The 15,004-nt window shown below is 46.4% G+C and overlaps 1 protein-coding gene across 4 annotated transcripts in view; it reads right to left on the bottom strand.

The window, feature by feature from the left end:
* The window catches only part of Srbd1 (S1 RNA binding domain 1), a 280,519-nt gene that overhangs the window by 242,702 nt on the left and 22,813 nt on the right, over window positions 1–15,004 (bottom strand). For all 4 annotated transcript variants that reach the window (XM_058573455.1, XM_058573456.1, XM_058573458.1 and 1 more), the window contains one exon: window positions 13,780–13,859. In XM_058573455.1, coding sequence (XP_058429438.1) covers window positions 13,780–13,859 — 80 coding nt within the window. The remainder of the gene's footprint in view (window positions 1–13,779; window positions 13,860–15,004) is intronic.

Raw genomic sequence — 15,004 nt, 5'->3', positions numbered from 1 at the left:
GGTAGAGAGAGAAGATGGGAGGGGAGGGGAGGGGGGATAGTAGAGGATAGGAAAGGCAGCAGAATACAACAGACACTAGTATAGCAATATGTAAAACAGTGGATGTGTAACCGATGTGATGCTGCAATCTGTATCCGGGGTAAAAATGGGAGTTCATAACCCACTTGAATCAAAGTATGAAATATGATTTGTCAAGAACTATGTAATGTTTTGAACAATCAACAATAAAAATTAAAGAAAAAAAATAAAAATTAAAAAAAAAATAAATTGCATTGTTATTCATTCAATGAAAGGAGTGGGTAATGACTCCAGGAAACATGCTAATTACATAAAAAGTCAGCACCAAGGCCTGTCCAGTTGTTTTTATTAACCCTTCTTTTCCTTTCACAGATCTTGACTACATTGGATCAAGTGCAGTTATCATACTTTTTTGACAACCAAGCATTATAATACTCAGAGCATGAGCAGAAAGAAAGTAGCCAGTCAATTCTGTTGAGGGAACATCATGCTCCTGTCAAGTCAGTTCGATCAGTTTTGGGGTAAAGGATAACCACGTGACTGAGACTAGTGAATAGAGATGTCAGGGTTTTCGATTGGTTAAATTCCACCTGGCAGCAAAAGCCTGACTGAATGACTTCTTAGTTAAATTATGCTACAGGAGAGCATAATCATGATGGGATGAACCAATAATATCCTCAAAGTTGAGTTCTCTGCAGAGGTAGATTCTAAGCCTGAGACTAAGCAAAAAACACACGAAATCATTAGAACATAATAGCAGTGGATTTAAAAGGAACTAGAATTAGAAAACCAAGGAATAGAAAACCAGAGTTTCCTCCTCCTACCAAATTGAGCAAGATGATACCTTTCCACCTTAGTCTCATCACTTGCTGAGCAAGAGTACAGACCAATACTATTTCACATGGCAATATTGCCAAAAGTAAAGGGATTTTTGTTAATAGGAAGAAAACACAAACACTGATACTGTTTTGTTACACATGAAGCAGTTCTGAGGCAGCTAAGTCAACTCCCATTCCCCATGACACCTGTCCTCAGCAGCATCTGGCACTCACCCCTAGAGAATGTCTTCCACATGCCTTCATGGAGTCATAATCCTTTAGTGTTCCTCCTTCTCTAAAGTTTCCCCTTAATTTCTCTTAATTCTGTAAGACTGGAAAACGCTGCACCACACGACACAGATTACCAAAGAGGTTTCTCTTTATTACAAATGGCTGTGTGTTTATATAGGTCTAAGAGAGGTAGCAGGGGCTGAGGTAGATAACAGGTCGCCCGTTTATTGGCAAGCTCTTCCATATATCAGTTCCGGGGCCCAAGAAGTTAATTCTAATTGGGGCTAAGGCTTCCTACCGGCAGGGTTTGAACATTGGCGCCAGCGGGAACGTTTCGCGCCAGTGAAAGAAACAAAGAAGAGAAGGAGAGACGTTAGACGCCATGCTGGGGTTTTTCTCTGGGGTGCAGCTGCCGTTATGTTTTCCCAACATTCCTCACTTTTTTGTTTTCTTAGGAAGTGGGGCGTCGTTGGTCAGATCCGGCTGCTTCCTGCTGTGTGGGGGTGGCGTGGGGCCTAGAAAGGGAAGTGGAGGAATGTTCGGGGGGCAGGTCTGGGGATATCATGGCAACCAGAAATAAAACCCAGTGGCTATAGACAGCTACTTCCGTAGGGGTGAAGTCTATGAAAGTTCCCTGAAACCACAAGTCGTCGATGGCGTCGAACCAGTCCTGGATGGAGGAAATAGTTGGTATCAGCCACTGGTCCTGTAACAGAGACTCTAGGAAATACTGAAAGCATTGCCTTGACATGGCGTCACCAGCACCTAAAGAAAATCAGAGCGAACAAAAACAGGATGAAGATAAAAATTAAAGCAAATGTCAGTTTTGGGCAGAAGTTCCATGACGGGGGACTGACAGAGAAGAGGCCAAGGGCCATAAGGAGGCTTAAAAGGACATAAAGGCTTAAAAATCCAGGATGGCAGATTAAAAGGTTCTCCAGGTTCGTTGTCTCCCGCTGTCTGATGTCCGTTGCATTCCATAGCGCCTGGTAGTGGGCTTCAGCAATAAGTGAGCTGTTCTCTTGAGGGTGTTGGAAGTTCATTGGTCATCAGAGGCTGGTAATACCTAAGCAGAAGCTGGTTGAAAGTTTGGTTAGAGATCTTCGTAATTGGCCCTGTAGGAAGCGAAGCAGACAGGGCAGGAACATACACATCAGGAAAAGAAAACATATGGGCCCTAAAAGAGGCAACAGCTAGAAGTGGGCTAAAAAGAAGGCAGTAAATGGGTTTTGGTTTGGTGGATTTTTCAAAGAGGTAGCCAAGTCGGTGAGCTTGACTACATCAGTTTCCACAAGGCCTGATTCATTGATGTAGTAACAGCATTCTTCCCTCAAGAAAAGACAGGTTCCACCTTTTTCGGCTGTGAGTAAGTCTATAGTTCGTCGATTTTGAAGAGTAACTTGAGCCAAGGATGTGACCTGCCTTTGTAAAGATGCTAGAGATTCTGCCGTAGAAGTGAGCGCTTGTTCAAGTTTAGAACTTAAGTCCTGTACAGCCCATAAGGAGTGTCCTAGAGTGTTAGAGTCTGTAAACAAGTCAGGATGGCGCCTGGCATTTTGCCAGAGAAATGTTAGAGTCTGTAAACAAGTCTGGATGGCGCCTGGCATTTTGCCAGAGGGAGTGGTTTGTGAAGTAACGCCAGCGAGCCATTAAGTGTGGAGGTTCCTTATTGGTTGACTGCTGTATCGAGTTTATGTTAATTAGATAAGCTGTGTGGAATGTATAAATACCCCTCCTGTCCTACAATAAACAGCTCCCACTCCTGCTGTATCAATCTACACAAGTTGTTCATCACCCCCCGGTTATTTTGCTTCAGCCAGACTGCAGCAGATGGTGGCCCGTACGGGGAGCCCGGGACACTCACGGGTAAGTGATGAAAAAAAAAGCTGCCCGTCCCTAGATAGGACGGGAACAAATCTGCTTGTCCCTAGGCAGATAGGGCGAAAGGAAAAATGGCCATTTTGAGAAAATGGAGAAGATTGATACAGTATGTTTGTGTCTTGTTTTGTCTTGAAATGTTGTATTGTCTTTGTGATGAAAATATGGAAGGGGTGAGAAGTAAATTAAGGGAAGGAGGCACCCCAGTGGAACCAAGAATAGTTAGGGCATGTGTTGATAGAAGCCAAGGAACTCTAATCAGAAAGGAAAAAAAAGTTCAGAGGAGGAAGGATTATCAGGGAAAAAGTTGCACCAAAAGGCTATTACTGAATACTTTTTGTTACCAGAGGGTGCGTGAATCGGCGCGGTGGCTGCCACATGCGCGAACCAGTCATGGTGTAGCAAGGATTTTCCAAGCAGCAGCAGCCGGCTCTTCCCCGCCCCCCCACCTGGGGAGCGGGATGCCACTTCGAGAGCCCAAATCCAAACTTGACCCGGAGGCACAGTCTCAAAGGCTCTTGCTCCCTGTGCCCAGTGGCAGTTTGAGTCCGGAACACTCCCCAGACTCTCTCCGGGGCCATTTGGGGCTGCCCGGTATGCTACAGGCAGAAGACGGCCCGCATCCCTGAAGTTTGATCGTTTCCAAGGCCAGTAACTACAATGGTTCTCCCACACCTGGAAGCTAATGAGTAATGAGCACCATTAAGGTTTATTTCAAATGTAAAAAAAAACCTTGAGATAATATACTAAATTGTTCAGAAGGTTGTTTTCTTAGTGGAATACTACAAGATTTTCTTTAGCATTATCCGGAGTTCCTGTCTTCGTCCCAGTGCCAGTGAAGACGAAGGTGGAAGAATTTCCAGTGTTGCTGAGAACCAGACAAGACTTCAGATCAAGCTAGCTGCCTGCAGAACTTACCTGGACTGTGATTTAAGCTAGCTGCCTGCAGAACTTACCTGGACTGTGATTTACCTGGACTGTGAGTTAATCTATTGAGACACTGCTTTACCTGGACTGAGACAACAAACTGTAATCTACAACAAATTGTATCTCGGTATCTTTGCTAACGGTGTCATTGCTGGTATAATTTTTCCAAGGGTTTTTTGCATGGAGCCATCAATTGGCTTGGTATTGTGGCATTTTGTATCCTCCCCTTCTGCTTGTAGCAGATTGTTTATGGTGTTTGTGTAAAAACCACTATGGTCGTTATTTAAATTAAACAAAAGGGGGAAATATTAGAGTCTGTAAACAAGTCTGGATGGCGCCTGGCATTTTGCCAGAGGGAGTGGTTTGTGAAGTAATGCCAGTGAGCCATTAAGTGTGGAGGTTCCTTATTGGTTGACTGCTGTATCGAGTTTATGTTAATTAGATAAGCTATGTGGAATGTATAAATACCCCTCCTATCCTACAATAAACGGCTCCCTCTCCTGCTGTATCAATATACACAAGTTGTTCGTCACCCCCTGGCTATTATGCTGCAGCCGGACTGCGGCACTAGAGCTCCACCAGAAATTCCTGTTCCTGCCACAGATACAGCCAGTGAGAGACCCACCAATATTGGAAGGAAAGCAGCCCGCTTATTCTGCACTGGGGGAGACAAGAGGGCCTGCACTTCAGCTGGGGTATAGAGAGTCAATTGCAGGACAAGCGTCACCAGTATACATGGGGTAGAGGCGTTGGTAAATAAGATAGTGATGAGAGAACCATTACACCAGAAGAATGAGCCAGGTGGTGCATAGAGGGTGAAGTTAAAGGTGATATTAGAGTGGCAAAACTTTGACTGGGAGACACCCAAGCCCAGGAGGCAGCGTTGGGGAATCACAGCATGATTAGACTCCTCTGGCTCCCATAATGGAGTGTCGGGTGAAAGGGTTCGGAGAGAATAGCGGGCAGATGGAGTGGAGAAGTTTGAGAGGTCAGAAGCCGAGAAATTCAAAGGAACTGCTGCAAGCAAAGGTCGAGTCAGAGAGGCGCATAAGTAGCAATCAGTTGGTGTGATGGTGGGGAGGGTTATATTTAAGAAGGTTACAGTTTCAGTGAGTAGTCGTAGCCATGAATACTGTGGTGGACTCCCGACATTAGGCTCATATGGATCCTGTATGGAGTCTAACAACTGCTGTTCGGAATGCTTTATGTCAGTAGAGATTATAGCTACTGAGGGCTGGGAGGGTTGAATTTCTCGGGAGATGGAGATGGAGCCACAGGGGGTGGGAGAGGATATGTCACAGTAGAAGGAAGCATTTACCCTAGAGGTCCAGCGTGGATGGTTAGGGTCAGTGATAGCCAACTGATAGCCCCCCGAAATCGATCTGAAATTTCCAACGCAGGAATCCCCGATGCATACACGTGGGTTATGAATATTGCATGACCAGTAGGGGCACCCCCCATAGGTTTCGGGCCACCATTTGCAGTAATCCTCTGTCTGATCATATAAGAAGCAAAGGTAAGGCCTAGCAGCTTTTTTTAAAAGTTCAGAATTCTGGGAGGAGAGGGAAAGGAAGATAGATGCATTACATCCCGTAGGGGCACAATCAACTGAAGAAACTAGGAGAGTGTAACGAGTGTTGCCTTGGACATATGTCTCTCTGACTTTGAATCTCCAAGTATAAGAGGAGGACGATGATGTCCCCTGGAGAAGGGTGATGACTATAAAAATACCACTTAAAAGAGTGGAAGTCATGGTGGAGTATGGGCAGTTACACGAGACAGGCGAAGCTTTAGAGGATAGTTAGGATGTGGAAAGCAGGAGTAAAGGGGAGGTCTAGGAGGTGACTCTTGAGGCTCCTCTGTGGTAGTCTTGTCGTCAGCAGATGGGGCCTCCTGGCAATATGGCTTCAACCTAGAAATGTGAATCCAGGGGGTGAGATGGTTTCCTGGTAAGGAAAGTTTGGCGGCGGTGGGGGTACAGAGAATGACAGGATAGGGGCCTTCCCATTTTGGGGCAAGAGGCCCTTTCTCCTCCAGGGTGTTATAATAGGCTAAACTCCCAGGTGCTAAGGGAGGAAGGTTTGGAGAGGAGTCTGGGTCCGGAAGAAGCCAGTCTTGATATTTCCAGAGTTCCGAGCGGAGATGAAACAAGAGAGGTAAAGACAAATCTCTTGTGAGAGGCCCTTGTGAAATGACCAACCCAGGGGGTATAAGAGGTCTTCCATACATTATCTCAAAGGGAGACAGTGAAGATGGTTTCTTAGGGAGAGCTCTGATCTGAAGCAAAGCCAAGGGAAGGAGTTTGACCAAGTCTAAGTTTAATTCCATTGTTAATTTGGTAAGGACTTCCTTCAGAGTCCGATTTACCCTTTCCACTTTCCCTGAAGCCTGGGGGCGATATGGACAGTGGAAATGCCACTTGAAGGAGAGGGCTTGAGAGACCTTTTGTGTGATCCTCGAAATAAACTCAGGGCCATTGTCGGATTGTAGGGAAGTGGGCATACCAAACCTGGGGATGATGTCTGTCAGTAAGACTGAAGCTACAGTGGAAGCCTTTTTATTGGAAGTGGGAAATGCTTCAACCCAACCAGAGAAAGTGTCCACAGAGACAAGGAGGTATTTAGTGTGCCGTACTGCAGGCATATTGATGAAGTCCACCTGCCAGTCAGCAGCAGGAATGTGTCCCCGGGCTTGGTGGGAGGGAAACGGTTTAGGCCTTAAAGGAGTATGAGGATTGCTCCGCTGACAGATCTGACAATTGGAGGCTATATTCTGTAGCATGGCTTTGTCAGAGGGGGTGAGGGAGAAGAAACTCTGTAAAAAGAGGGTCAAAGACTGAGAACTGGAATGGAATAGAGTATGGAGGAACTCAAAAAGATCCTTGTTCTTACTGGAAGAAGTAGGGGCTTCAGATGGACAGTCTAAAGCGGCCATTATATGTCCCCCAGGGGGGTCATAATTGGAAGTGACAGCGGCCATTCGTGCCGCCTGGTCAGCTTTGGCGTTGCCCTCAGTGATAAGAGAGCCGTCCTTCTGATGGGACCTACAATGGACAACTCCCAACTGAGTGGGTAAGTAGGAGGCCTCTATCAAATTGGTTATAAGAGCCGAATTAGTGATCGCATTACCTTTAGTGGTAAGTAGGCCTCGCTCTTTCCATATTGCAGCATGGGATAATAGAATATGGAAGACATATTTTGAGTCAGTATAATGGGTGAGGGATTTGCCCTGCGCAAGAAGGCAGGCACGAGTGGCTGCTATAAGTTCAGCCTGCTGGTTGGTAGTTCCTGAAGGCAGAGCTTTGGCCTCTATAATCTCAGTGGATGAAACTACAGCGTATCCAGAGTAATGAGTGGCGTTCTGCCTAAAGAAACTGCCATCAGTGAACCAGATAAGGTCAGGCTTGGTGAGTGGTCCCTCAGAAATGGAAGAATGGCAAGGGAGGAAATCATCCAAGGTTTCCAAGCAATTATGAGTTGGTGTGTCAGACGTGGGGGTCGTTGGGAGCAGTGAGGCAGGGTTCAGTGCAGAGCAGGGGAGGAACGTAATATTATGGTTTTCCAAAAAGGAAGTGAGGAGCGACAGAACTCTGGATGGAGGAAGGGTTTGAAGGCCCTTATAAGCTAAAAGATCCTTCAAGTGATGTGGGGAGTGGATAGTTAAAGGGGCCCCGAAAGTCAGCTTAGAGGCTTCTTTGTGTAAAATTTGTCCAGCAGCCAGAGCTCTTAGGCAAGGGGCCCACCCAAGGATGGTAGGGTCTAATTGTTTGGACAAATATGCCACAGGTGCAAATGTAGGCCCATAATTTTGACCCAAGACCCCAAGTGCTTGCCCCCCTTTTTCATGGACATATAGATGAAACGGTCTTGAAAGATCAGGAAGGTGAAGGGTGGGTGCCTTTAAGAGGAGTTGCTGAAGTCTGCGAAAGTGGTAGCGGGGGGAGGAGGCAAGAGATTCACCAGGGGTCCCTTTGCTAGGTCATACAGGGGTTTGGCTAGAAGAGAGAAATTTGGGATCCAGGCCCTAAAATAACCTGCTAGTCCTAGGAATGATAGTATTTCGGCTTTCGTATGGGGCACCGGAAGATTAGAGAGGAGTTGCCTCCTATCTAGTGTTATTTCCTTTTTCCCCAGTGCAAGGCGAAAACCAAGGTAGGTGACAGAAGACTGGGAAACCTGGGCCTTGTGGGCAGACACCCTATATCCCTTATCCGCTAGGAAATTGAGAAGCTGGGTGGTGTGGGATTGAGAGTGTTCCCAAAAGGGACTACATAGAAGAAGGTCATCGACATATTGAAGGAGAGTAGAGTCAGGGCAGGTGGGGTGAAAGGATGTGAGGTCCTGGGCAAGAGCCTGACCAAAGAGATGGGGACTGTCCCTGAATCCCTGTGGGAGGACAGTCCAGGTAAGCTGACGAGAATGGCGGATGTGAGGGTCAGTCCACGTAAAAGCAAAGATATCCTGAGATTCTGAGGTCAAGGGAATAGAGAAAAAGGCATCTTTTAAATCTAGGACCGAGAAGTGGGTGGTAGTAGCAGGGATCTGAGAGAGAAGGGTGTAGGGGTTGGGTACTAGCGGGTGGATGGGAACCACAGAGGAGGTGATGAGGCGAAGATCTTGAACCAGCCTGTAGGACCCGTCAGGTTTCCTAACTGCCAGAATGGGGGTGTTGAAAGGAGAGTGTGTAGGCCTAAGATATCGCTTCCGTACTAAATCCTGGATGATGGGTTCTAATCCGAGGAGGGCTGTGGTTGTGAGTGGATATTGTGGTTGACTAATATATCTTGAAGGGTCCCGTAAGACAATATGAATAGGACTGCATTTGGCCATAGAGGGTGTAGTTGTGTCCCAAACCTCAGGATTAACTGGTTTAGATAGTCGCGGGAGAGTGCATGATGGAGGTGTATCTGTCCCTAGGAAAATCATGAGGAAATGAGAGGCGGGGGAGATGTGGCGTGATATGTGAATGGTGACCTTCAATAATGAGAGTATGTCCCTTCCCAGAAGGGGAATGGGGCAGTGGCTCATAACGAGAAAGGAGTGTGTGAAAGACAAAAGGGATCCCTGCATATAACATGATAAGGGGGGTGTTTTTTGAGGGAAGATCTGTTTACCTCCTACCCCGACAATAGGAGTTTTTGAGGGTGTGGAAGGACCCCAATACTCCCTCAAGACCGAAAATGTGGCACCAGTGTCTAAGAGGAAGGTAATGAAGCGTCCATCCACCAGGAAGGTGACCCTAGGCTCTTGCTTCTTGATGGTAATAGTCGGGAGGGAAGGCCCAGGGCTCTGTCAATCCTCCTCTGCCAAGCCCAGGAGAGGCTGGGGTTGTGGAGCGGCTGACCAACCTCCCCTCTGGGTTGTTGGGCAGTCTACCCCCCAGTATCCCCTTTGGTGGCATTTTGGGCAGGGGGTGGAAGGTATCCTCGGCGAAGGACAATCCCTGGCCCAATGTCCCTCCTTACCACATTTGAAGCAAGCTCCAGGGGGTGTCTTATTGGTACGGCGTGGTAATGACTCTCTGAATGACCTGGGCCAGCATTTGGAATTTGGCGTTTTCAGCCCTCTGACTACGACGTTCGCTTTCATCCTCTCTACTATGGAACACCTTGAAAGCGACCACGAGGATTTCGGTCTGAGGAGTAGCAGGGCCCTAATTCAAGCTTCTTAAGCTTGGCTTTAATGTCAGGGTAGCTTTGGGCCAGGAAATATGTCATTAAGACATGACGGCCATCAGGGCTTTCTGGGTCAAGGTTTGTGTACTGCTGGAGGACCTTGGTTAGTCTATCCAGGAATTCTGAAGGTGTTTCTTCCTTCTTTTGAATGACCTCCTGCACCTTTTGAAAATTAACGGCCTTGCGGGTGGCCTTTTTTAGGCCCGCCAAGAGGCAGGATGCAAAAAGGTCACGAGACTGTAAGCCTCCAGGGGTATTGTAATCCCATAGAGGATCCTGCTCTGGGACAGCATGAGGGCCCATGGGATGGTTGGGACTGGTCCTATGATTTTCATCAGCATGGGCTTGGGCTAGTTCCCAGACCTGTCACCTTTCCTCAGGGAGAAGTGTATTGGCCAGGAGCATGTAGATGTCGTGATGTGTAAGGCTGTATGCCTGCAGGACCCACTGGAACTCCCGAATGTAAGTGGTGGGATCAGTGGTGAATGAGCCTAATTTCCTCTCTGAGTAATGTCTGACATGGAGAAAGGCACATGTACTCTAATAACATCCTCAGGACCAGTTACCTCACGAAGGGGTGCAATCGTCATGGGAGTAGGAGGGGGTCCCTTAGACCTGGTGACAGGGGGACTGAAAGGCAGTCGATGGCGGACAGGAAGGAGAGGGAGGGGAAGGGGATGTCTCAGCAGAGGAAGAGGAGGAGGTGGTGGGACCGGCGGGAGAGAGCAGGGGGAAAGGGATGAAACGGAAGGCTGAGGATCGGAAGTAGGGAAAGGGAGGGGTTTATAGGCAAGGAGGACCTGAGGGGGAGAGCAGGAAGTGCAGAGGGCGGGGTGTTGGGCGAGAAGGCTAAAACCTTCAACATATGGGACCTCTCTCCATTTTTTTGGCACAGGCAGTAGTTAAGAAGATCCTGAAGAAGGTTTGGGTCTAACGAGCCTTCTGGAGGCCAATGATTGTCATTATCTAATGGATATGTGGGCCAATCTTGGGTACAGAATCTAATGAGAATTTGGGGCTTGAGATCTGGGGAGAGAGACAGAGTAGCCAAATTCTTAAGGAGACACTTGAGTGGTGAGCCTTCAGGTACAGAGAAGGAGGCACCCATGGTTAAAGAGTGGAGGAAGGGACAGCAAAAAGAGAAAAAGAATTAACCCGGGCCTGTAGGAGCTTTCTGGAAGCGTAGAGCAGATGGAGGGTCACGTGGGCATCCCCGAAGTGACCAGTCCACAGCGAGTAGGCACAGAGGGCACAGCTCGGTCGTCACCGCAAAGTACAGTCTGTGTGACCCTGTAGGTTCGAGGCCGGGAGTCACTTGGCGCCAGGAAAATTTCCCACCTGAGCGAGAAGTTTAAAGAAGGAAGGAGAGAGCAGAGCCCCAGCGGAGCGCAGCCCCTGGCCGGAAGTTCAGCCCAGGGCTGAACACAGCTCCAGCGGGGGGCGCGCGTCTCCACGGAACGGGGCGCAGCCCGAGCCAAAAGTTCAGCTCGGGGCTGAACAGAGCTCCAGCGGGGCGCAGGGCTCTGAGCCAGGCAGGGCGCAGGGCTCCCGGCCAGCCGGGACACGCGGCCAGGTCAAGGAAAGCGGCTCCGCCAGGCGGGGGTGCGCGCAGCCCCAGGCCGGACGGGGCGCACAGGTGGCAAGCGGCTCCCCTGGGCTCGGTGGGGGCTAGCGGGCGAGCAGCCCCGGGCCTGCGGGCCGGGCGCGGTGCGCGGCTCTGCGAAGGAGGAAGACACCAGGGAGCCTCTCTCTGTAGACCCGAAGCCTCACACCTCAAAGGGAAGCGAGTCGCCAGAGGGTCCACTTCGACCAGTGAAGGTCTTAGCGGGGTGTATTCCCTCCTCCCTACCGGGGGTCAGGAGCGTGCTGGACGATCATGGTCCCGTCTCCTGCTGGGAGCCCAAAGGGAGTTGGTGAGCCGGAGAGGGAGGGGGAAACTTACCTACGCCCGATCAGTGGTGAGTGCACTGGAGCGCGCGCCCAAATAAAACAGACAAGGGCAAAATGTGTCGTTGGTGATGGCGGTGGCAGAGACGGGGCTCGGTTTGTCGAGCACACCATCTCCCGGGTTTCCGGCACCACTGTAAGACTGGAAAACTCTGCACCACACGACACAGATTACCAAAGAGGTTTCTCTTTATTACAAATGGCTGTGTGTTTATATAGGTCTAAGAGAGGTAGCAGGGGCTGAGGCAGATAACAGGTCGCCCGTTTATTGGCAAGCTCTTCCATATATCAGTTCCGGGGCCCAAGAAGTTAATTCTAATTGGGGCTAAGGCTTCCTACCAGCAGGGTTTGAACATTGGCGCCGGCGGGAATGTTTCACGCCAGTGAAAGAAACAAAGAAGAGAAGGAGAGTCCTTAGACGCCATGCTGGGGTTTTTCTCTGGGGTACGGCTGCCATTATGTTTTCCCAACAAATTCCACCTCCTTCCCCTCCAAAGGTTGGAATCTCCTGAGGGAGATGAGTCCTCAGCCCTCTTCCTCCTCTCTCCATGCTCTCTTGCTAGCTCATATATCTTGTCATCTTGTCATATGGGTCAGTACAGGAATTTCAATTTCATATCTCCAAAACGACCTTCTCCTGAGCTCAAGACTTGCATATCCACTTTCACAGGGATGCCTAACAATTATTTGAAATTTACCAAATCTAAAATAGGACTCTGATTTCACCACACTTACACCTATACCTCTTCCATTATTTCAAAAATGTCTGTCTTTCCTTCATACTCCAAATGTAATTAATCCATCACCATGTCCTATCTCCTTTACCTTCAAAATGTATCCCAAATTAGACCATTTCCTACCATTTTCATTTCTTGGCTTCTATAATAATCTTAACTTATCCCCCCCACTTCTATTCTTGCCCCCCATAGTCTGTTCTCCACCAAGAAACCCAAAATGATATTTTAAAAATGTAAATCAGATCAGGTAATATCCCTATCCACAAACCTCCAGTGGCTTCCCAACCCACACCAAATAAAATTCTAGTACCCTGACATAGCCCCTTATATCCTACCCATTTCAATCTCATTTTCTACTTCTCTGTGCCTGATGACTATGAACTGGCCATACTTGTTTTCTTGCTGTTCTCTAAACACATCAAAATCATTTCTCTCTCAGAAATGATGTGTTGCTCATTTGGAATGCTAATCCTTGAGAACTTTCCATACAATTTCTCTCCTATGTAAGGTACAATAAAATACCTGAACAACTAACTTACAGAGAAATTATTTATTTACCTGAGTTTCGGAGGTTCAAGTCCAAGATAAGGCAACCCCATTTGTTTGAGCCTCTGATTAAGGCAACAGATGGCAAAGGCAGGAACACATATTAGAGACAGTGTTCACATCTCAATGCAAAAACAAAAAGATACAGAGCAGAGCCTCACAATCCCCCTGGAAGGCATACTTCCAATGAACTAAGACCTCTCACAGGGTCTCACCTCTTAAAGGTCCCACCAACTCTCAAAACCACCACCATTCAGAGACTAAGCCTTTATAAGTGGACCTTTGGGGAACACATTTAAATCACAGCAACTCCCAGATTTTTATTAGATTCCAGCACATCCACCAAAGAACTCCCTGAATATCTAAAATGCCCTTCCACTACTATCACTGTGTTCTCTATCCCTTGCTCTGCTTTATTTTTTTATAGTACCTATTATGACCTAACATTAATCACTTATTTCTTTAACAAATATCTTAAGAGTACTTAACATGACACTATACAGTAAAGATTCTCAACTGGGGACAATTTACAAATACACAAACCTGGCACTATCTAAAGACATTTTTTATTGTCACAATGGTGGGAGGGGTGCTTATTGGTAAGCAGTCAGGGATGCAACTAAACATCCTACAAGACCAAAGACAGGCCCCACAACAAAGAATTATTCTGCATACAATAGTGCACAATGTCAATAGTGCACAGGTTGAGAAACTCTGCTCTAATGTAATATAAAGTACTCCCTGTGCTCATGGAGCTTACATTCCAGTGTAAATACTATGTTATGTATTTAGTTAATTACTTTCTCTCTCCTTATTTAACACTTTATCACCAACATTAAAGGCTGGATCACAGCATGAGTTCAACAAATACTGTTGTATGAATGAATGTAAAAGATACAGCTTTCTTCCACCCAAATGACTTAACAAGTCTGTAAGAGACAAACACATTACTCCTTAAAATATGTCTCATTCCCCCACTACCATATTAAACCAAGAGGCTTACAACTCCGAGAAGCAAGCAAATTCATCTTTGGATACTGCAGTCTGGACCTGTATTTTTGCTCTTCTTGGCAACGATGACATCTGGAAGAAACGAACATAAAATCAGCATGACTTGAACAGTCTGATCACGGTCATTCAGTTACAAAATGATGTGCCATTTGAAAATAACATTCCAATAGCTCTGCTGCTTAAAAATGCCATAGGAAAAAACAGAAGGCTTATTCATAAGCCAAACACTGGATTTCCCCTCTAAGTAGCAGCCAATTAAAAGAACAGCAAACACCCTTGCAAAGGATTCAAACACTTTATGAGTGTGGGCTACCTTTTGAAAAATAAGTTCCCACAGGGTGGGTATTCTGCAAATATTATTAGTAATACTATCAGCCATCAAATTATAAAAGCTTATGTTAAACTATATCTCAAAGACAAGAAATATTTTCCTCTCTTCTGTATCTTCTTACAGTATACAGTAGAGGTGCCTCTACAAAAGTGGCAGTCAAATGGTATTGATTAACTGAAAAAGCAGTCAGGTTATTCCTAAAACAAGACAAGCATTTCTTATAATAATAGTTCATAGTTAAATAAAATGATTAATCACTATGCCACTAAAAATATTTACCAGATTCAAAGGCTCATCTATAGAAAAAAATCCAGACAGATAGCAAGAGGCATCACAAAATACAGGAAATAAATTTACTGAAGCTGCAAAGATTTATTTCCTAAAGATCGTGTGTCAGAACATAAAAAAGTACATTAGACTCTGATATGTTTAGAACCCTTAAACTCTGATATGTTTAAGGTTCTAAACCAGTCATATATTATAGTGCCTCTGGTGGAGAATTGTCACAAATGGGAACATGTTTCCCCAGCAGAAATAGCTCATATCTGTCCAGTAAGTATAGAATTACTGGGCAGAAAGAACAGCACTCAGAGGAAACCAGAAAGGAAAACAGTCCCAAGGAAGTAGACAAAAAAAAAAAACCTCCCATCTTTGCCTTCACATTCTTTTCAATATGGTTATGCAGGTAATCCTTCCTTAAATGAGTAGTTCTAAATATTGTTCATAACATAACAGGTAACTCTGATTTCTGTGTTATATGTAATTTACCAGAATAAAAATAAAACAAAACAAGCTGGGGCTAAAGTTCGTAGAGTGTTTGCCTTGCATGTACAAGGCCCTAGGTTTGATTCACAATACCGAAAATATAAAATAAAATAAAACAGAG

Source organism: Marmota monax, unplaced genomic scaffold (genome assembly GCF_021218885.2).
Source record: "Marmota monax isolate L192 unplaced genomic scaffold, Marmota_monax_Labrador192_F-V1.1 WCK01_AAM20220418_F8-fsc00015, whole genome shotgun sequence".
Classification (NCBI taxonomy): domain Eukaryota; kingdom Metazoa; phylum Chordata; class Mammalia; order Rodentia; family Sciuridae; genus Marmota; species Marmota monax.
This window is presented reverse-complemented; position numbering and strand designations above follow the sequence as displayed.